The sequence below is a fragment of the Capricornis sumatraensis genome, chromosome 15, assembly GCF_032405125.1.
Source record: "Capricornis sumatraensis isolate serow.1 chromosome 15, serow.2, whole genome shotgun sequence".
NCBI lineage: Eukaryota > Metazoa > Chordata > Mammalia > Artiodactyla > Bovidae > Capricornis > Capricornis sumatraensis.
Window position 1 is genome coordinate 59,892,248 of NC_091083.1, and position 21,196 is coordinate 59,913,443.

General features: G+C 54.2%; 1 protein-coding gene across 1 annotated transcript in view; it reads right to left on the reverse strand.

The window, feature by feature from the left end:
• Positions 1-21,196, reverse strand: part of PHACTR3 (phosphatase and actin regulator 3) — a 187,289-nt gene that overhangs the window by 71,010 nt on the left and 95,083 nt on the right. The window contains exons 2-4 of the mRNA XM_068986792.1: positions 16,775-16,936; positions 12,995-13,072; positions 6,579-6,761 (exon numbers count right to left, since the gene is read on the reverse strand). Of these exons, the coding sequence (XP_068842893.1) occupies positions 6,579-6,761; positions 12,995-13,072; positions 16,775-16,936 (423 nt within the window). The remainder of the gene's footprint in view (positions 1-6,578; positions 6,762-12,994; positions 13,073-16,774; positions 16,937-21,196) is intronic.

Consider the following 21,196-nt stretch of genomic DNA (forward strand, 5'->3'; position numbering starts at 1 on the left):
GGAAGCTCATGGAGATGCAGACGGGCTGGGCCTCCCAAATCCTGATGATCAAGATCTGAGAAAAGAAACGTCCCCTTTCCACCCACTGCAGATGTCAGTCAGGTTTGTATCACTGAGAACAGCCATTATAGCATGATCCTCACTTTATGTCCTGTATGGATATGCACGTGAAAACACTACAATTTTATTATTATTACGTATGCCTTATTTAGCTCTTAACTTGAAATTTTTTTAATTGGAAGAAGAATGCTTTATAATGTTGTCTTGGTTTCTGCCATACAACAATGTGGTTCAGTCACAGTTTTTATATATACACACACACGTATATACATATATACATATATATATATCTCCCCTCCCTGTTGAACCTCACTTCCCCCTATCCCACCCCTCTAAGTCATCACAGAGAGCCAGGCCAGGCATCCTGTGTTATAGAGCAGCTTCCCACTAGCTATCTGGGCTTCCTTAATGGTCCAGCAATAAAGAATCTGTCTGCCAGTGTAGGAGACGTGAGTTGGATCCCTGGGTGGAGAAGATCCCCTGGAGGAGGAAATGGCAACCCACTGCAGTATTCTTGCCTGGAGAATTCCATGGACAGAGGAGACTGGGAGACTACAGTCCATGGCATTGCAGAGAGTGGGACGTGACTGGGCACGCATGCACACGGCACTGTTGGTCTATTTTGCACATCCCAGTATACATGTCAATGCTGCTCGCTCACCTTGCCCCACCCCTCCTCCCCCTGCTGTGTCCACAACCCTGTTCTCTACTTGTGTATCTCCATTCCTTCCCTGAAAATAGGCTCATCAGTACCGTTTTTCTAGATTCTCTCTCTGTGTGTGTATACACATACATACATAAATACATAATATTTGTTTTTCTCTGACTGTACTTCAAGCTGTATAATAGGCTCTAGGGTCATCTACCACACTGCAACTGACTCAGTATAACTGTCCTCAAAAGTATGATTTGTTCACAGATTTTTTTTTAAGACTCCTAGACTTCAAGACCATTGTTATATCCTGCAAACTGTTACCTGTTACTTCTAAAAGTCTACAATTCTGATTGTTTTAGTGAAAAAGTTTCACAAAAATATGAAAAAACATTTTCTACTTCTGGGTAAAAACAGACGTGTGGTTTCCTGTTGAGCCAGAGGCAAGTGAGATCCATTCCTTTTCTCCACATGGGCAGCAGCCCTGTGACTGTGTTGGGTCTCCTGGTCTGTGTAAATCAGTGCAGGGCAGTGGACCCTGATTCCTGGGAGGCCATGCTGCTTGCCCAGGCCCTCAGTGGCCATGCTTGCAGATGGAAGCACCAGCAGATGGGCTGGCATGAGACTGGGGGACTAGTTCCAGGCTTGGTTCCTACCCTCTGAGCACCCAGCATGCTCCCCATGTCATGGTTTCGGGGGAGACAGGTGACAGAGGAATGACTCACCTGACCTCAGGCCCCCCACTCTTCCACATCCATCCTTCTCCTCTGTTGTGATACGACTTATTCAAGAAGCATGACCTTGGTCTCCAATCGCTAAACCTCAGTTTCCTCAGCTGTATAAAATACCTGCTGCTGCCCACCACCAGGGAGGGAGGGAGACTTCCATGAGATCACAGAGCAGTTGTTAGAAGCAATTCAGAACTTTGGACAGTTACAAGCCACTCTGCCAGGGAGAAAAGCATTTTGGAACAGCAGCCATGGGCTCTATCCACCAGATGCTGTGGGACAACCAGACTGTCTCCAGACGCTGCCCAGTGTCCCCTCCAGAGGGACGCCCAAAGCTTGAGAGCCCCTGCTTGAGGCAGACACTACTCAGACTTCCGAGGAGACGCTCTGTGGGGTCTTGTGGAGAGGGCGGCCCCTCCTGACACCCACAGCTGTTTGGTATTAAGTCCCCCGGGTCCTGTCACCATGGAAACTCCAACAGGCCAGTTTCTCCCTCTGGGCCTTGGTCTCCTCACTGGAAATATGGACAAGGTGGGCATGTCTGAACTGGCTTCCACAGGTTCCCTTGGGAGGGTCACCGAGAGGAGGGTTAGCAAGGAGACAGAGCAGCCCAGGGTCAGGGTCCCCACAGCCTTGTTGGCCAGAACAGGTCCACTTGGCTGTCTCAGCAGAGTCCTCCCACCTCTGTGGTTCCTGGACACCATGTCCCCTGGTGCCCTCCTGCCACACTGGCCTCACCTGCTCAGCCCCTCTCAGGCTCCTCCGGACTGCCCCAGCACTAAGCCCTCGGTCCTCTTCTCCTAACTCACTCTCTCATCTAATTCTCTCTTCCAGTCCTCTGGCTTCAGAATCCATCCCATCTCTGTCAAGCCTTGACCCTTTCCCAGCACTCCAGACTCATCCATTATTAGCCACTCTGACACCTGTGTCTGGAGGTCAACATCAAAATGAAACACAGGCAAACGCATCTCCTGGTTTCCCAGGAGAAACCACCCCCTTGCTCCCTCTTCTCTCTCACTTATCCATCCATCCATCTCACAAGTGTCTTTGCCGAGGCACCCTCCTAGGAGCTGCGGACAATGACGCTGGTCAAGACAGAACCCCACCTTCACCAGACTCAGTTCATGGTCCCCCAGCCGTCCAGCCAGACTGGACACAATGCTCCGTCCCTCTCCTGTCCTCCTCACCATCCAATTCATGAACACATCTTGGGCACACTACTTCCAAAAGAGTTCTCAGAAATAGTCCTCTCAGTGTCAGCCACTCCAGCCTCTGCCTGGACCTCAGCAGTGGCCTTCAAGCTCCTTTCCTCCAGCCCATGATGCCCCAAATCGAGTCTCTAAAGAAGAGGGTGGCAAACTGTTGCATAAAGGGCTTTGGCTTTGCAGGTTATAAGTCTCATGAATGGCAACCCACTCCAGTATTCTTGCCTGGAGAATCCCACAGACGGAGGAACCTGGTGGGCTACAGGGCTATAGTCCATAGGGTTGCAAAGAGTCAGACAAGACTGAGTGACTAACACTTTCATATCATGGCCCAAACCTACTGTCTAAAATAGGGGCAGTAAACTTCTCTGTAAAGGGCTCAGCTTTATATCTTATAAGGTCTCTTGGTGCAGAAAATTCTGCTTGCGGACACAAAGAGCAAACTCGCCTGGCCGCCCACCTAAGTGGATGTGGGGCCTCGTGTCACCTCAGTGTTGCCCAGGAGACCTTTCTCAGATGATGGAAATGCTTCTGCCTTCTCTGCTACAGCAGCCACGTGGGCCAGTTAGCACCTGACCAGTGGCTGATGGAACAGGAGAACTGGATTTTTAAATTGCTTTTGGTTTAAATTCAGATAGATCACCACACAGCTAGTGGACAGGGTGGCTCTGGATTTCTGGGAGTCAATGGCCACAGCCCTTCAACCAGAGAGATCTCAGGATAAGCTTCCAGCAGACCCGTGGAGGTCCCCTCACCCCACCGGCCCAAGGTGGAATGTGGGTCCCCCAGGTGCTCTTAGGGATCTGGGATTCAACACACCAGGCATTTGCACCCCAAATGTCCTGTGATTCTCTCCTCAAAACTCATCACACATTGAGTCCTCACACCCCAACCAGTCTGAAGGGTCCTAGTCTGGGGAAATTGTATCTCAGCACCTCCTCTCTAAATCGGCATCTTCCTTCGCACCCCATGTGAGCATGCAGCTACCACTGTACTCCAGAATACTGTGACCCTGAAACATTAACATCTCAAGGGCTGTGTCGATTTTTTTTAATGTAAAAGCGGACGTCAGCTTTGCATGTTCGCTGCATTCGGAATTCCTTCGCTGCATTTGGGACACCTTCAGGGTGTCCCTTCCTGCCCTGACCAGCAGAGGTCGCTGCTCACCCACCGAGCTCCCAGCCAAAGTTCTGCCTGGGACATGCTGATGGGGGTGGGGGTGGGGGTGGGGGTGGGGGGGGCTTGCTTTATAACCTGTTATCACCCACCAGAGACGTTCTGAGACTGAGACAGACCAGCCTGAGAGGAGGACTGCGTGAGCTGGGGGGACAGCTGCTGTGTTCAGTTTCAGTGAACCCCAGTGACAACCTGCATGTTTGGACATGGGCGAGGAGACTAGCTAACTCCCAGAAAAGAGGTTCCATAGCTCGGGCCAAGCAGTGGACGTCGGTGACGTGTGGACACCTGCTGAGAGGCTGGTGTTGGGTACAGGGAGGGTGCTATCTCTGCCTGGTCACCAGGTTCATGGTGCCAGCCCACGAGCTGATTGTACAGACAAAGGCAGGCTGGGTCTGACCTGTAGCCAGCAATCTGCTGACCCTCTTCTAGATGACAGAATCACCCACATTCCAGAACATGCCAGAAGCACAGCAAAGTCTGGCTATAGTTGGGGCTGTAGAATGTTATAGTTAAGAGCATGTCTGGGAATCAAATCCCAGCTTCACTACAGATGTGCTCTGTGGCGTCAGGGAAGTGACTAAATCTCTCTGGTCCACCTTAAAAAAAAGGAAGACTTCCCTACAGCTGACTCAGGCTGGTGTTTGGCAGAAACCAACGCAATATTGTAAAGCAGTTATCCTTCGATTAAAAATAAGTAAATTTAATTTTTACAAAATGGGGGCCTTCCCTGGTAGTAAAATGAGAAAGGATTCTCCTCGTAATGCAGAGGACGCAGGTTCAACCCCTGGTCAGGGACCTGAGAGCTCACGTGCCATGGGGCAACTCAGCCTGTGCACCGCAGCCACCGAGCCCGTGAACTCTAGAGCCTCTGCAACAAGAGAAGCTGCTGCAAGGAGCCCCAGCACTGCAACTGAGAGCAGCCCCGACTCACCACAGACAGAGAAAAGCCCGAACACAGCAATGCAGACTCAGCGCAACCAAAAATAAAATGAAATTTTAAAAAATGGGGCCAAGATAATCCAGCGCAGAGAACATGCTCACTGAATGCCACTTTTCCTTTAAGTTTGTGTACTCACGGGAACACCAGCGCTCAGCCCCAGTCCCACAGAATCGTGTCCCACTTAACATCAAAACAACGGGTCCTCCTGGGATTTTTGAAGAATGTTCTATGGCTGATGCCATACCATCCACACAAAACCAGGAATCACCCCAAACACAAAAGCCCAAAGCCAACCCAAATCACTGAACCCAATCTTCTCAGCTCCCAGCCACAGTGACCGTGCGGGAACAAGGGCCCAGTGGGCGTGGACTTTGATGGCTGAAAAGCAGCTAGCTACACACATGGAGTTTTGCAAATGCTCCTGAGTTTTAAGTCCAGGCAATGTTGGAAGTGGTGAGTTTAAGGTCTCTGCATTAGATTTCAGTCCACTCCTCATTGAAGGGGCTTTGCTCAAGGTCAAGCTTCCAGAAGAGACTGGAGCTGCAGTCCTGGTCTGTGTTCTTGGTGCAAGATTTGTGACCTACAGGGCTGCCAGAGACGTGGGGGAGTCCCCATTCTAAGCAAAACTCAGGTGCACCCACACCCCCAAAGATGCGTGCTGTTAGTGTCAGGGCCTCTGGGGGGCATTGGCAAGCAACCCAACACCAGGAGTTAATGCATTGCCCTCCCCCAAAGGGCTACTTTCCCACAGTGTATGTGTGTGTGCTCAGCTGTGTCTGACTCTTTGTGACCCCATGGACTGTGGCCTGCCAGGCTCCTCTGTCCATGGGGTTCTCCAGGCAAGAATAGTGGAGTGGGTTGCCATTCCTTTCTCCAGGGGATCTTCCCAACTCAGGGGCTGAACCCTCACCTCTTACGTCTTCTGCATCGGCAGTCGGATTCTTTACCACTAGCGCCACCACAATGATGACGACAAAAGTGATGATGACGATAAAGGAGATGACGACGACCCCTGGCGGCAGCAAACGCTGGGTGAGCGCTCAGTCTGAGTGACAACTGAGCCAAGTGGTTTCACCTTAGCAACCCCAAGAAGTGTGTGCCACATGACCCCACCTATGGTTGACGACACAGCTTCAGAGAAGATAAGTGACTTCTCCACAGTCACACAGCTTGGTGAGGAATTCAGTCACATCTCAAACCCAGGTCAGGCTGAAGTCAAAAAATTGCTCTCAAGTTTCTAGTTCTATACCCTTGGAGCTTCCCTGGTGGCTCAAAGGTAAAGAATCTGCCTGCAGTTCAGGAGACACGGGCTTGATCCCTGGGTAGGAAAGATACCCTGGAGGAGGAAATGGCAACCCATTCTAGTATTCTTGCCTGGAGAATTCCATGGCTAGAGGAGCCTGGTGTGCTACAGCCCACAGGGTCAGAGAGTCAGACACGACTGAGCAACTAAAAACAGCAAAACCCATTGGATGAGTTACCTGGGTACCCCTTCTCATCAATAAGTGGGAGGGGGCAACAGCATCAGTTATCTGGGTGTTCTTCCAGGGCTCCACGTGCCAACATACGTGATAGCGCTTAGAACGGCGTCATGCACACAAGCAGCCAAGTGCGTTAGCTCTTCTGGTGCCAGCGTAACAATAAAGATCAGTAGCTGCTGATACTCTAACCACACCTCAAAGGAACGAACCAGCCCTGCTTCCTCTAAGCACAACCTTCCACCAAGGCTGCTGCCCATCGTGGGCCGGGACCCTCGTCCCACCCAGGTCAACAGTCATCCTCAGAGCAACTCGACCCCAGCGTCCAGTCGATACCTGCATCGTCAGCATGGTTATCCGAGGCCAGCGGCTCATCCAGGGAGGCCTGGTCTGTCCCTGTGGCCAAAGGGCTTCCCGGTGGGGCTTCCTCTGAAGTCAGCGGCTCCTGCCGGGGTGTGGAGGGTTCGCTCTGTGCAGCGCGGGGCTCTCCGTCGGGACTGCATGCTTTGTTCTCAGCATCTGCAAGAATGTCAGCTATCAACCGAGTCTGACTCCCTTCCTACCGGCTCTCATTCACGCAAGGTGACTTCCTGGAAGAACGCCATCCCGGGCTGGAGTCGTACCCTGCATTGCTCCCACACACCTTGGGAATTCTTCTTCAAATCCACTGTCTTCCTAGGGCAGCACCAAGCATCACAGCACACCTGCCCCGGCCTCTGCCTGCACCACTTCCAACCCACATCTGAGCCTCTGTGGTGCCCCTGTCCCACCAGCGAAGGCCACCCAGACAGGGGATGACAAGCGCCAATTGCTGTGCATCCCCAAGGTGCTAGGTTGTTACCATCGTGGCTATAAATAACCTTCCACTTCAGCACCCCCTTCCTACCATTTGGTCCCCAACACACAAATGCTTCTCATTTGTCAGATCTGACATTGTGCCAACCCCGGAAATCTGGAGGTTAACAAGACAATCCTTACCCACCTCCCACAGGAGGCTTAAATTCTGGGTTGGCCACACGTGGCATCATCAGCCCAGGAACAGGGCACAGCCCAGGGCTAAGCAGGAACCAGGGAGTCCTTGGTCGAGACAGTGGCTATCCCAGGACGGAGGATACCAAACTCCTAGCAGGACACCTCAAGAAGGATCAGCACCGCCCCTTGCTTGGGGCTCAGTGGCTGGAGTCTTTGAGGGTCTGGCCCTTGCCTGGTTGATTGCCCCCATGGGGTCATATCAGCGTTGAGGGGCTTGATGCTCTGGAGCATAATGACTGATGGTCCAGGTATAAGGACCACACAGCGCAGGTCCAGGCTGGAGGCTCAGCCAGTCAATCATGGTCAGCTGAGATCAGCTCCTAGCTCTGGGCTCATGGCACCCACACAGCCCCCTGCACAACCTAATCCCCACAGCCGGTTCATCCAGGCCACCATGGGGCAAGGTGTCAGTGTAACCTGTGCACATCCAGAGGGCTGGCCTGCTCAGCACAGTGCGGGGGCAGCCTGGCTTGGAGAACACAGAGGCGGGTGGAGGGGGAGGAGAGATTGATTTCAGAACCGGGGGTCCACTGCCCACGTCAGTCCTGATTCTTACCTGCTGTCAGGTGGCAGTACCCCTTCCATTCCCCCAGGTGTCCCGGTGCAAGAAAAAGCATAAGGTTTCCCTCTCCACCCATCCACTCCCTGCCCCCAGTTCCTGTGCCCAGGCAGCAAATGGCTCCAGCCCCCAGCTTCCACTTCTGTAGAATGGGGCTAACAACTCCTTGCTTCAGAGAAGTCAGTGCAAGGATTCAGTGAAGTACTGTCTACAAAACATCTGACATAAAGCAGACACCATGCATGTGCTTTCGTTACCCTCATTGCTGTTATTGAAGGGGACGAGGGAGAGGGTGACGAGGGCGATGGTCTGGCCGCTTGGCCTGGGCCCCTCTGCCCATGTGGCATCAACAGGCTCCCTGAACAGAGCCCTCCCCAACCCAGGACCCAGGCCAGGACTGTGACAAGACCCTAGAGGGACATACGCTTGTCATCACTGTTGTTCATCTTCCCTCTGCTGCATGTCCCCTCAGGGGAGGTGGGTGGAGAGGGCAGAAAAGACAGAAGTCTGAAGATCTGGGGCCCATAAGATGCCATCTGTGCAGCCACGTCACCCAGTTGGGGGCGGGGTCTAGACCAGGTATTGGCGACCTTTCCCCAGAAAAGAGAAGTGGCCAGTATTTGTATTTTAGACCTTCTGGGCCACAGGCCGCAAGATCCATGCTCCATACTCCTTTTTTATTTTTACGAAAATCCTTTAAGTTTAAAATCATTTTAAGCTCAAGGGGCTTTACAAAAACAGATCCTCAGCCAGATCTGAGCAGCAGTCAACCAACCCCACTCCAGGAAAACCAAGACACAAGCCAAGAGAACCTGCCCAGTGGACACAATTAGGGGTCACCAAGCTCAGAACTATAGCATCTTGGACCCTCTCTCCTGACGAGTGTACACACACCTGACGCACAGCTGTGACAGTCCCTGCTACCAGCTTATTGTCCATTGGTTACAGGTGACAGCCAGCACCGACTGAGGCTTTGCAGGGCTGCAGGCACTCTGCCGGCACCATCTCACCTGAGCGTCATAGCCTCCCACCCCTTTAGGTCCTTTATAGATGGGGACCCCAAATTTTAGAAGCGGTGGCTCATTTGCTGCTGGTGATGATCCCTGCTAATAAAGGCATCTCCATCCTCCTCATCAATAAAATGGTCAGAACGCTGAACCTGAAAGAGACCCAAAGGTCCCCACCCTCCACAGGGTTCAAGAAATGCTGCGCCACAACACACAGTTCTGGGGCTCCTCCACCTGCTTCTGTGGCTTAGCAGGCTTGCACGACTCTTTTGGGCTGTGCTCAGAGCTCCGGCTCATAATCATGTTCAATGAAAAGTTACAGTTCTCAAAATAGCCCGGGTGGCAGGGTCGTTGCTAAGCAACGCTGGGGGGTGGGGAAGCTGCGGGCAGCTGGTCCCCTGCTCCCCTCACTGTACATCGGTGCTCTGTCCCCGCCAGGCCCTTCCAAGGGCGGCAGAGGGAGCACGAGCCGGGGTCACTCACAGAGCAACCACGGAGAGAGGGGACACGCCACAAACATGCAACACGCACCGTGCAAGCACACGCATGCATGCACACACACACAGACACTGCCCCCGGCATTCCTGCCAGTCTTGACACTGGCAACTGCCCCAAGAGAAGGACCTCGCGGCCTCTCGGGTCACCTGAACACAGCACAGGGGCAACCATCACCTCCTTCTCAGACCACAGATGCAGAATGAAACTCCTTAAATCATTTAAGACAAAGCCAAGAGGACACACACTGGAGGGTCGGGGAATGCCGCTCAGGAGCACACAGAGCAACTGGACAGAGAAGCGGGGGTACTCCTGTCCTTACTCAATGTGCTTGGACCGGGGAACCCCATGTGGGGCTGGGATGCCAGCCAGCCCTTGCCTGACACAGACACGTCACCAGCCAAAGCAGTGAAGACAGAGTGAGGGAAAGGTCAGCTCCTCACCCCAGGCGGACCCGGTCCCATCTCACAAGTCTCCTAGCAATGCCAACAGGGTCCTTCCTGGATCTGGCAGATTCTTAGAGCTTCAGGAACCAAGGCGAGCTCAGAGGGGTTCACATAAAGCACGTGTTCACAGTATCACAAAATAACACACCACCTGCCTCACCAGGAGCGGGGAGGGCAAACCCACTCACTGGACACAGGCTTGTCTCGGGGACGCACAGGCACCCCTGCAGGCCTGTCCATGGCCAGCTCATGCTGCCATGATCCTGATTGCCTTGTGGGCAAACTCTGGAGCTGGGGGCATGTCCATGTACATGTGAGTGCACACCTGTGCAGGGTAGAGGACCTTCCTGGGTTTGCCTGGCCAAGGGGATCCCAGCGCGAGTTCCTGGGGCTGTGAAGGACTCCAGGCCACTCTGGGCCCCTGGGTGACTATCACAGGCTCACTTGGCCTCCCAGGTGCCGCCCAGTGTGAAGTCCAGGCTGGGGTGGGGGTGGCTGGCCACAGAGGGGTACTTCTGGCAACAAAGCTCCTGGCTACTACCAGCCCAGTTGGGCAGGTGGGGAGGGTGGGGCAGGGAAGGCCATCTCTGAATTGTGTGGGAGGTGGATGGTTCAAATCGTGAGGCCACAGATTCTTATCAGTCCAGCAGGAACCACGCTGTCCCAACTGCAGGACAAATTAGGGACAGACCAGGCCTGACCAAGAGCTGGACCTCACCTGCAGTGGGTACAGGCATTTTCTGAACAAGCACAGGACTGAAACAATCGGCCCAACAGGCATTTATCCCCGGAGGCTGCAGCCAAACATTCTCAGGTCGCCTCTCATCACTGTATGCTCAGTACACAGTCGGCGCAGAGTTTAAGGGGTACGAGTGGGCACTGAGCCCACATCCCTGCCCCCTCTCCCTGACCCAGGTCCCTTCCTGGGACAACCCCTGCTGCCCGACTTCTCACACACACCCCCCCAACAAGTGACATGCCCCCAACCGGCAATGCTCCCCAGCAACACCCCAGCAGGCTCACCCCAGACTCTGCCCACTCACCCTGTAGCTTCCTGGGGCCCCCGGGGCCCCGGAGGAGCCTGTCACCCAGCCGCTTCCTGGGGAGTCTTGTTCTCTTGGCTCTGTCCACGTTGGAGGAAGAGGCAGGAGGGCGCTAGGCCCTGCGCAATGCCAGATTCTCTCCTTTTCCCCATTCCTGACCTCCCCGCTTCCCCACCCACCTTCTCTCAGCAGCTCCTTCTTGAGGTGCCTGCTCCCTTCCCCCGTGGGGTTCTGCACGGGCTGCTCCATGGGGCTGGAAGACGCTACCCGATTCCCTATCGCTCTCCGTGTCTCGCCCTTGGCGGCACCAACATTAGAGCCAGCTGGGGAGGTTTATAAAGCAGGACGCCTAAGCCCTGCCCCCAGCGCCTTGGACAGCAGGGCTCCCAGGTGACCCTAATTGTAGCAAGTTCGAGAAGCAGCCTGTTGACTCCTGCCACCTTTGGCCCCTCCAGCATCAGCCCCGCTCATATCTTCCATGAGCTCCGTGCCTCTCATTCACCACACTCAGCTCAGCTGTGACTGTATGTTGACTTGTGGGATTACCCAGTCTTTGTTCCCCGCCAGACTGTCGGGCTCTCTGGTAGCTCGAACAGTAAAGCATCCACCTGCTAATGTCGATCCCTGGGTGGGGAAGATCCCCAGGAGGAGAACACGGAAACCCACTCCAGTATTCTTGCTTGGAGAATCCCATGGACAGAGGAGACTGGCGGGCTACAGTCCATGGGGTCACAAAGAGTCGGACACGACTGTGCAACTGAACGACAACAATAAAATTAAAACAGTCCAGATTCCCATCTCAGCGATGACATTCTCCTAAATCTGAGACACAGACTAACCGTTTAACATCTGAAAGTCCCAGGACTTGATACCAATGCCGCGCCACCCCCCCCCCCCGCCTTTTTTCTTGTACCAGGCAAAGTTGGATTTTTAGCACTAATTTCCCATGTAGTTTTCCCTGAAAACAGTATCATCAAGCTACTTTTCTTCTGAAATCCAAAAAACAGAGAGGATATGAGGGCCCTGCCTGAAGCAGACCACCTTATAAATCTGGATTCACTGGCTCCATGGGCTCCCTTCCTATCTCCTGATGCCTGGGCCAAATTACCAAGACACTAGGGATATCTTAGTGTCTTATCTTGAGATCTATCTTAATATCTTACGGAGATAGGAATTCCATTTAGTCACGTGTCCTTGGGGAACTAGCTCCGTGCGGCTGAATTCTTTCAATCAAGGGGGCAAGAATTTGGTTCACCTCCAGAGACACTGGTAAGCAGCAGTGAGGTTTTCTGAGACACGCCCCCCGCTCCCATCCCCCATCCCCCCCCCAACCCCCGCCTCGCTGCTTTCCTACTCTTGCCAAGCTTCAGGGAACTAGAAAGCAAGAGGCTTAAGGTCAGAATCCAAGTCCTATGCCTCACACTATCACCAAGGGAGGAAGATGGGGGAACTCAAGCATTCTGTAAATTAGCTGTGATGGTGATAAAACCCGGTGTTTCTCAAAGACGCAAACGCAGGCAACCACGCAGAGGCCACGCTGAGCACTGTCTCTGCACCAGAGACTGAACAGCTCGGGGCCCTGCCTGCAGCTGCGTGGCCCAGGGCAGCCACCTCCCGGGCACTCCCATTCCTCATCTGGAGACAGAGCTAACACCACACCCAGTCCCGAGGATGCTGCGAGGACCAAAGGATGCGGGTGGACCCAGCACAGCGCTGGGCATACAGTCGACACTTAAGAAATGGCAGCTGCAGTCCTAGGTGGTCGTGGGGAACGAAGACTCAACAAATCAAGGATTAAACTACGAACGTGAGGAAACAAGAGTCACCGCCAGAACTCCAGAGGAATCGGGACAAACCACTAACTCCATCCACACCTGGCTGGGGTGGGAAGCAATCCCTTGTTCCCCAGGGCAAGTGGGTGTGCTCAGCTCGAGCCCCGGGAGTGGCTGACTCTTACACTCACAGAGGGGTCCTCAGAGGCAAGGGCTGAGCCATGGGTCCTGACTCGGAAAACCTCTCTAACCATGGAGGCCTCAGTCCAGTGCAGCCGCCACATCTGGACAGTGGACCCCTGGGACACTCCACCCTGAGGGATTTGCTGGGCCCCCAGGGGGCCCCCAGGAGACCCCCAGCTGTGTTCCCAGGCCCAGCCCTGCCCAGCCCCACTTACCTTGCTCCATCATCTCCAGCAGCCCCTTCTTGATGAGGTCCTCCCGGCCCTGCCTGCCGGCCATCTTCTTCTCCAAGGCTGCACGTGACACAAACATCAGGTGAGTCCCAGGCTGAGCATCTCAGGCCCCACCCTGAGCCCCGGCCAAGGCCACCTCCAGTTCAGGAAGAGAGCGGCAAAGCAGCAGGCGACCGTGGGTCAGGGGGCTACCAGGCGGGGGTGCGGTCAGGAACCCAAGCTCCCTTGCCAATCAGTGTGCTGATCATGTACGGGAAAGCTGGGCCTTGGGGAGGTGAATGAGTTCTGTTTAAGGCAGTGGTTTCCTGGCTCATCTGAGAAGTGATGCCCCAAACACCGCCCTCCTCTAAGTTCTCACTGGCCATTCCTCGGCCGTATTTGCCTTCACTTACCAACCCAGGGCCCTGTTCCCTCTCTGCCCTCGATGCTCTGGGGTGCATGTCTGTGGTTCTATACATCCTGGCTGCCCTTTTGTCTGTTCACAGATCAGCCTTCTGCACAACTGCCCCACTGGAGGCTCCTCCGATGAAGCCCAGGTTCACCTTTTCAAAGACTGTACCAGTCAAATAGGAAGGAGGCGGGCTGGCCCCTATTCCCCTCCACTGATTCTAATGTGCAGAAGGACCCTTGTCAATTTCTTCTTCAGAATAGCCCTTTGGCCCTCCTCCCAGAGCGAAGCACTCCAAGCTCACTTGCTTGATGAACTCCTTTTCCCCCTAACTGTCCAGAAACCAATTTTCCTATAGCAGAATGCAATTTCCAAATACAAACCCACATCATTCCTTAGACCCTCTCTTTAAAAGATGCAAAGTGCCAGCTATGAGCCTGGGTCACAAGCGGCCCTGAGTCCCCCACACGTGTGAGTGCTCTGCCTGATATAGGTTACAGCGGGGAATGGAACTGCCATCCAACCAGTGAAGCTTCAAGTCTAGTGGTCGTTGACAAACAGATGATGACAAAGGAGTCACTGAATTTATTCAAAAATATTTACTGAGCACCTGCATCTTTGGAGGCATGGGGGAGCAAGAGAGGCATGAGCTCTGCCTGTGGGCCAGCACTTTGGCACAGAGGACTCACATCTATTACAAGCAGGCCAGTGGCATCAACCAGAACCAGACAGCCCAGGACAGGGCATCCAGGGAACCCCGGTGGCCTCCCTGAGGGCACTGAGTCAGGGATGACTAGGAAAACCCCAAATGTATCAGTGAAGAGACATTTGGGGCAAAGGGAACTTAATTTCCAAGCCAATTTCCAGGTGCCAGAAGTGTGGATAAAACGGAGTAATTGGGTTGCCATTTCCTTCTCCAGGGGATCTTCCTGACCCAGAGATGGAACCTAGGTCTCCTGTACTGAGGCAGATTCTTTATGGTCTGAGCCATCAGGGAAGCCCCATGGAACTCTGGCTTAGGGAGGGACAAGCAAAGAGGCTGCTGTCCAGCCCCAAAACAGGGGCAAGCAGAACCAGAGTTGGGTCTCTGAACTGAGGGACCTTGTCGTCCGACCAGCACTGGGAGGTGCTCACGGGAGGCCGGCCTGGGTGCGGGACATCATGTGTACTGGCTTGTGAGTCCTCCCGATGTAAGAGGCAGAGCCAGGGGCAGTGTCCGTATCTCAGGGACACTCACCCCCAGCAGGTACAGGCTGCAATGCCACTTCCAGACTTCAGGCTTTGAGAGCCACCTTCATGGTGTTGCCCAGTCCCCACTCTGGCCAAACTACTGTCTGCTTTGTTTTTTCCCTTAAAATCATCTTTATTTTTACTTCGTCTCATCCTGGCCAAGGATGCCTGTGAAATCAGGGATTTGATACGCTGAAGTAAATAACATCCCACACTTTGGGGGGGGGGGGGAGGATGGCTTAGAATAAATAAATGAGAGGCAGCACTGTCTGCAGAATTCCAAATGCTCGATAAAGGACCCAGCGCTGGGGACGCCGGCCTGAAGCTGGGGGTGCTGCAGGTGTTCACCTGGAGACCCTCGGTTCCCCAGTAGGGTCCCCACAGCGCTCTGATAAGCTCACAGGTCACCTCCCACCGCCCAGGGCCAAGTGAATCAGGAGCACAAGAGCACACCGCTCGCCCTCCAATCCCACAGCTCAGAGAGCACCAGGGGCTCTCCGAGGTCAGAGATCACCCTATTCCGGCCTCCTGAGCCTTTCACAGATGCCCAACCTGGCGCATCTGCATGGCTGTTCCCACAGCTGTGATGCTCTTCCTTGCTTTTCTCCAGGGGCCAATTACACCTCGGCTCAGTGTCACCCCCTCACCTGGGTCTCCCCAGGCCACCCATCCCAAGGCCATGCCCACCCCACCCACCTGCTCCCCAGCGCCTGCACCAAGATCCTGCCTGTCACGCGCTCGTTCCCTTGCTTGCCTGTCTGTCTCTTCCGACTCCCCCTTGGAGGAAAGCTTCAAGCAGGCAGAGTCTAGTCCCCCTCTCTAGCTCTCTGGCATACGGAGCTGCATCAGATTCATCGAATATCAGTGTTCTGCTTTCATTCTTGACGAGGAGAGCTTGTCAATCAAATTCTTGGGCAGTTAGAAACATAACCTTGTGAAACGCGTACAAAGTGTGAATGGGGGACTCGTGCTGTTAGGAGCCCCCCACTCCTCACAAGTGGCGTTGCCTCTGCCGTGCTCTGAGCGCTGGAGTCTGCGCCACTTCAAAGCTGGGACCCCCAGGGACCGCCAGAGGCAGCAGCCCGAGAAGGGCACTTCTCAGGCAGATCCCTGGGGCCCAGGACTAATTCCACGCCAGCGCCTCCCTCGCTAATTGTTTCCAGCCGCAGCTAACAGGGCCTGTGGGAGCTGAGAGTCTCTCTCTCTCTCTCTCTCTCTCTCCCCCGGGTTTGCTTCTCAGGGCACCGACCTCCCCTTCACCCAGGGTACCCTGGCGCCCAGGAGCCAGACCTGAGCCCGGCTGCCCCACGACCCACTACTGCTCAGCCCTGGAGGCGGCTGCCCGTCTCATCCCACCTCCCGTCCTGATGCGGCAGGAGCGCGGGCAATGGGGTGGTTCTGAGCATTTAGCTGGTTAGAAACGTGCTGTGTGACTTTCACCCTGACAGTGAGTTGCGTCATTGTCACCAAATCCACCCCGTGGGTCTGGCTCACGGCAGGGGCAGAGGTACAACCTCTTATTACCCAGCTTCCCACAGAGCTGAAGGTGACTGAGGGGGGCTTCTAGAACCTTCAGTGGGTGGGATGCCCAGATATGAAGTCTCTTCAGGAAGAGCTTAGGAGCTGGCGAGTGGTAGGCCTTCTTCTGTAGGAGCCTTGAGGCATCACAGCTAAACTGATGGCCTTCACCATCTGAATCACTGGGGAGACTTTTGGGGTCGGTGGTTGTCTCCAGGCCCCGGGTTATCAAAGTGAGTTTCCAGGTGCAGAAGGGAGAGTGTTTCGTACTCAGGTGTGGTCAGTCAGGAGAGATGGTTACCAGCTGGGTCTCGCCCCAGACTGGCCCTGCACCGACCCCGAGTCTGCACTCGTAACCAGGTCAAGGGGGTCATGTGTGCCCCTTGGCGTTCGGGCAGTGCATGGGCTACAGGTGTGCCTGCTGCTGATGCCACGCCCCCAGCCAGGGACCCGGAGGGACCAGAGGAGGAAGGGACCTGCAGGAGGCTGAACACCTCCTGTCATGGGGTCCACAGAGCACAACCCACCCATCCCAACATCTGCAAAAGAGAGCGAGCTGACAGTGACATCGGGCCTCCACCCCCACCCCACCCACCCCCCAACCTCTCTCCCACACCCACACTCACCTGACGTGGTCTGCTTCAGTTTTTCGTTTTTCTTTTTCCTCCATTTCCAGGGTTTGAAGATTCTGCCCAGGGTGGCCAGCTTGCTATTCCTCCTCACGGGGGGAGTTCGAATCCCTGAGACCAGATATTCGGAGCGCACTGGAGGGGTTTGGTCCATTTCATCTGAAAGGAGAAAGCCCAGAGAGGGGCCAGTGGTGACCAAGCTCACACGACACCCTGGGGGACCTGAGGTGACCCCCCCTTCCCCTGGGGACCACAGTGATCCTCCAAAGCCTGGAGCTCAAGAGGGTGGTCCAGGCGAGGGACACACTCTCATCTTCCATCGTGTGCCAGCCCATGTTCGAGTGCACACCCAGCAGGTTAATTCACCTCTTGCTTCCTGTGAGGAGGAGCCTGGGAGCCTGAGTTTTTCCAGAACCAAGAAACCCCAGAGAGCCCTGGAGATGCAAGAAGAGCCAGGCTGGAATGAGCAAGTGCCAGGCCAGAGGAGACCACCAGCAGTGAGAGGGCCCGGGGCCTGGGGCGGGCTGGCCATCACCAGACCCAGCCTGATGCCCCATGTGACCGGTCCCCTGGCCAGCAGCCTCCAGAGAAACCCCCAAGGTTTGGCTTCCCAAGGGCTTTTCTCATCAGCAGCCCAAGCCACTCAGCCCCCTGAGCCTGTGTCCACATCTGGAAAACAATGGCCATCCCCCATACCTAGGGTGGAGAGGAAGCTTCTGTGTGACCATAGGGTGGCCAAGAAGTCTGGAGTCATGCAGAACCACACGAAATACACAGTTTATTGACAGCATGTTACAATCCATGTAAAGTACTATTATTTATGTTTTGAAACTGTGGACACTCTGATTAACATGGCACACCAGCATGGGGGATTTCCGGCAGAAATTTTCAAGTAATAATTTATATTATATAAGCAATATAATAATTATTATGGAGTGAAAGTCATTGCTTGTTCAGGGCTGGGTGCTATGGTATTTTATTCCCATAGTAAAACTATGAAGTGGAGACTTATTACATCCATTTTACCGATGGGCACACTGAGGCTGTTAGAGCAACAGAATTCTGGTCTCAGGCAGTCTGACTCCAGAAACCTCTCTCGTATCACTAAGCTGCTTCTAGGGTGATGATACAAATTTATCGCCCAGAGCAGGAACCAAATGGATGGATGGATGGAACACAACAAGAGACATAAACCAAGATGGTCCCAGCCAACCACTCTCTCTAGCTGTCCCCATATCCTCCCCGACCCCACCGCCAAGGTGGATGTGGAATTTTAGTTCCGTGACCAGGGATAGAACCCGTGCCCCCTGCAGTGAAAGTGCAGAGTCTTAACCACTGGACCACCAGGGAAGTCCCTCTCCAGCTGTTATTAATCGAACGTTAAATATATACCAGGGACTGGCTCCACAAAGCAATCCTGTGTGGACAGACAGTCCAGGGGTGTCTTGTTCAAGAACTTCTGCCCGCAGACCCAGCAAACCAGCCAGGCTCCTAAGCCAATGCCATCCTCCTTGTATTCACCTCTTGTGTTCACCTAAGGCCCCAGGGCCGAACATCCAGGAGGGGCCCAGGACTTCTGGGTCAGGGAGTTAAGTGAGTCAGGGCAGTCCAAGGACTGGTCACGGATCCCCAGCTCCACACTCCAGGCGTGCAGGTTGCAGACAGTCCTTCTCTCCCCAGAGGAGGTTTATTCCATGTTACATCCTCTCCCTTCCTTCCTCCGCCCACGGACGCCAGATGGGAGCAGAACGGCCAGAACCATGTGGCCCCAGGAAAGCTGACTGTCCTGAAGGCATTATTGGCACAACGGGGAAAGAATTGGCCAGGTCTCCCCAAGCTTCTGGGCTGGTTTGAAGATAAAGACAAAGATCCCCAGAGATGTACGTGGGGATGGGGAAGAATTGCCATCACCTTGTTTATATTAATGCCTCATCTCACTCCACAAAGGATGTGTGGCCATTACAGAAACACATGCCCAATAAGATACAATGAGTGTCTGAGGAAATCCGAAGGAAAAGGATGGACAGGGCCACGGCATCAAGGGTTAGACACCATGTGTCGCTCAGAGCTTCCTAGCAGCCAAAGCAAAAAGGAGTAGCCCAGAGAATAAACCACAAATCAGACCCCAAACCTGCACCTGAATAGCTGGACTTCAACCCAGGCCACCAGCATCTCCATCCCGGAAGCCCGCTTGATAAGTCACTTCCGTTGTGTTTGATTCTTTATGACCGATGGACTACAGTCCACCAGGGTTCTCTGTCCTTTGGATTTCCCAGGCAAGAATACTGGAGCAAGTTGACATTTCCTTCTCCAGGAGATCTTCCCAGTCCAAGGATCGAACCCATGTCTCCTGCATAGGCAGGTGGATTTCAACTGCTAAGGAACATACAGGGCAGCGGTGATTTGGTAAGTTTGCAAAGGAGATGAGAGCCTTGAAGATGAGGAGCACACCGGCTGCCACTGGAAGTTGACAACAAGCAGTTGAAAAGATCATTGAAGCTGATCCTCTTCCAACTACACAAGAAGTTGCCGAAGAACGCAACGTCAACCATTCTAACAGAGCCCCGTACAAGTCTTCAAATTGGTGTTTTCTGTGAACCCGGACAGTGAAACTCTGCCCATATCACTTTCCTGCTTACTCCGCGTGAGCTCATTCTCATTTAGGACAAAACTACCAAGCCTGCAAAGGGCTCTGAGGTCTGCTCCTGACCACGGCCACCTCACTCCTGCCCACTGGCCTCCCTGTCCCATTTCATCATCAGCATCCTGTGCATGAGTGTCTATGGCACTTATAGAAACCAGAATGTCACAGGTGTTAGGATGCACGTGCCAGAACCAGGTATTGGGGCTCACTCACTTAGCGCTGTCACTCACCCCCTGGGGCTGAGGGGCTCACGCCACCCTCCCTCCCCTCTGCATCCTCACCTTTGCCATGGCCTTGCTGGGGGAACAGGGAACAGGGGACTTCCCAAGTCCTCGTCTGCTTTGCTTGAATGCATGAGAGGCAGGCAGGACAGTGCAGCCCCTGCCTCATCGCCCCCTCCCCTCTCCCTCCGCCATCACCACCATCACTATTTTAATCCACGGTCTCCTTGCTCTCCCACCTCACCTCTGCCCCCTAGTGGCTGGAGCAGGTACTGTGGTTCCCACCTCACTGACACACCTGGGTCCTCACAGTACAGTCTGGGACACAGGCAGCCTGTGGCCACTGAGCAGACTTCACTCTCCTCTTGAGAGAACTCACTCATTCATTTATTCAACAAAAACCTACTGACACCAGGCACGTGTCGGGAACTGCACCAGGAGGAGGAGGTACAGAGGTGAACAGAAAGGATCCCTCCCTTCGTGGGGCTTCTTACCACCTGCAAGATGGACAACAGGTGTGGCTAGTAAGACACCAGGCCTGTTCACCACCTTGTTCCCTGCTGCCTTCCTCTCCTGATTTTTCCCCATCACATTTATCACCTGGTGTGTGGGCTTTCCTGATGACTCAGCTGGTAAAGAATCCTGCAATGCAGGAGATAAAGGAGGCGCGGGTTCGATCCCTGGGTTGGGACTATCCCCTGGGGAGGGCATGGAAACCCATTCCAGTATTTTTGACTGTAGAATTCCATGGACCGAAGAGTCTGGCAGGCTACAGTCCATGGGGTTGCAAAGGGTCGACTGAGTGCAAAGACATGACTAAGCACACACGCACATGAGTGTGTATGTGCCTGCATGCACACAGACACACACACACCCCTGCACAATCACTTGTTTGCCTGCTGCTCACAGTCACCTCCCTAATTGGAAGGCAGGGTCTGCTTTGACATCTGGTTTTCAGCCAAACCCCTGGTGTCCAGAACACATGAGGCAAGAACCCACGTGCTGAAGGCAATCTTTCCAGACACGAGGATGGATTGACAGAACCCAGCATCTTCTCAGGCAGCTGGGGGAACGTGGGGGTGACTGTAAACAGCCGGCTATGAAAGGCTGCTCTGAGGGGGGCTATTGGAGCAAAAGCCTGGATGAGAGGGAGCCAGCAGGGTAGATGGGACTGGAGCAGGGTAGAGGGTCCCAGGCAGAGAAGGAGTGAGCTCAAGGGCTTAGAGGAAGAGCTCGGTGGGGGAGGGCTGTGGATGGGCTGGGGAGGCAGGCAGAGGCTTGAGCTTGATTCAAAACCCAACAGGAGCCTCTGGGGTTCCTCAGCTCAAACAACTGGATTTGTTCATTTATCAAATATCCAGTGTGTGTGACCAGGAAGACACTTTAGTCTGAGTGACTCCTTGCGGTGGTGGGGGTAGGGGGAGACGTCCTGCTATCATGGGAGGAGTAAAGACCCCTGCGCTCTGGTGGGGACCCCCTCCAGAGGTCTGAAGGCTGTGCCTCCACCGCCCTCTCCCTGCCTGCCCCAGGTGAGGGCTAGGTCAGGTGAGGGCT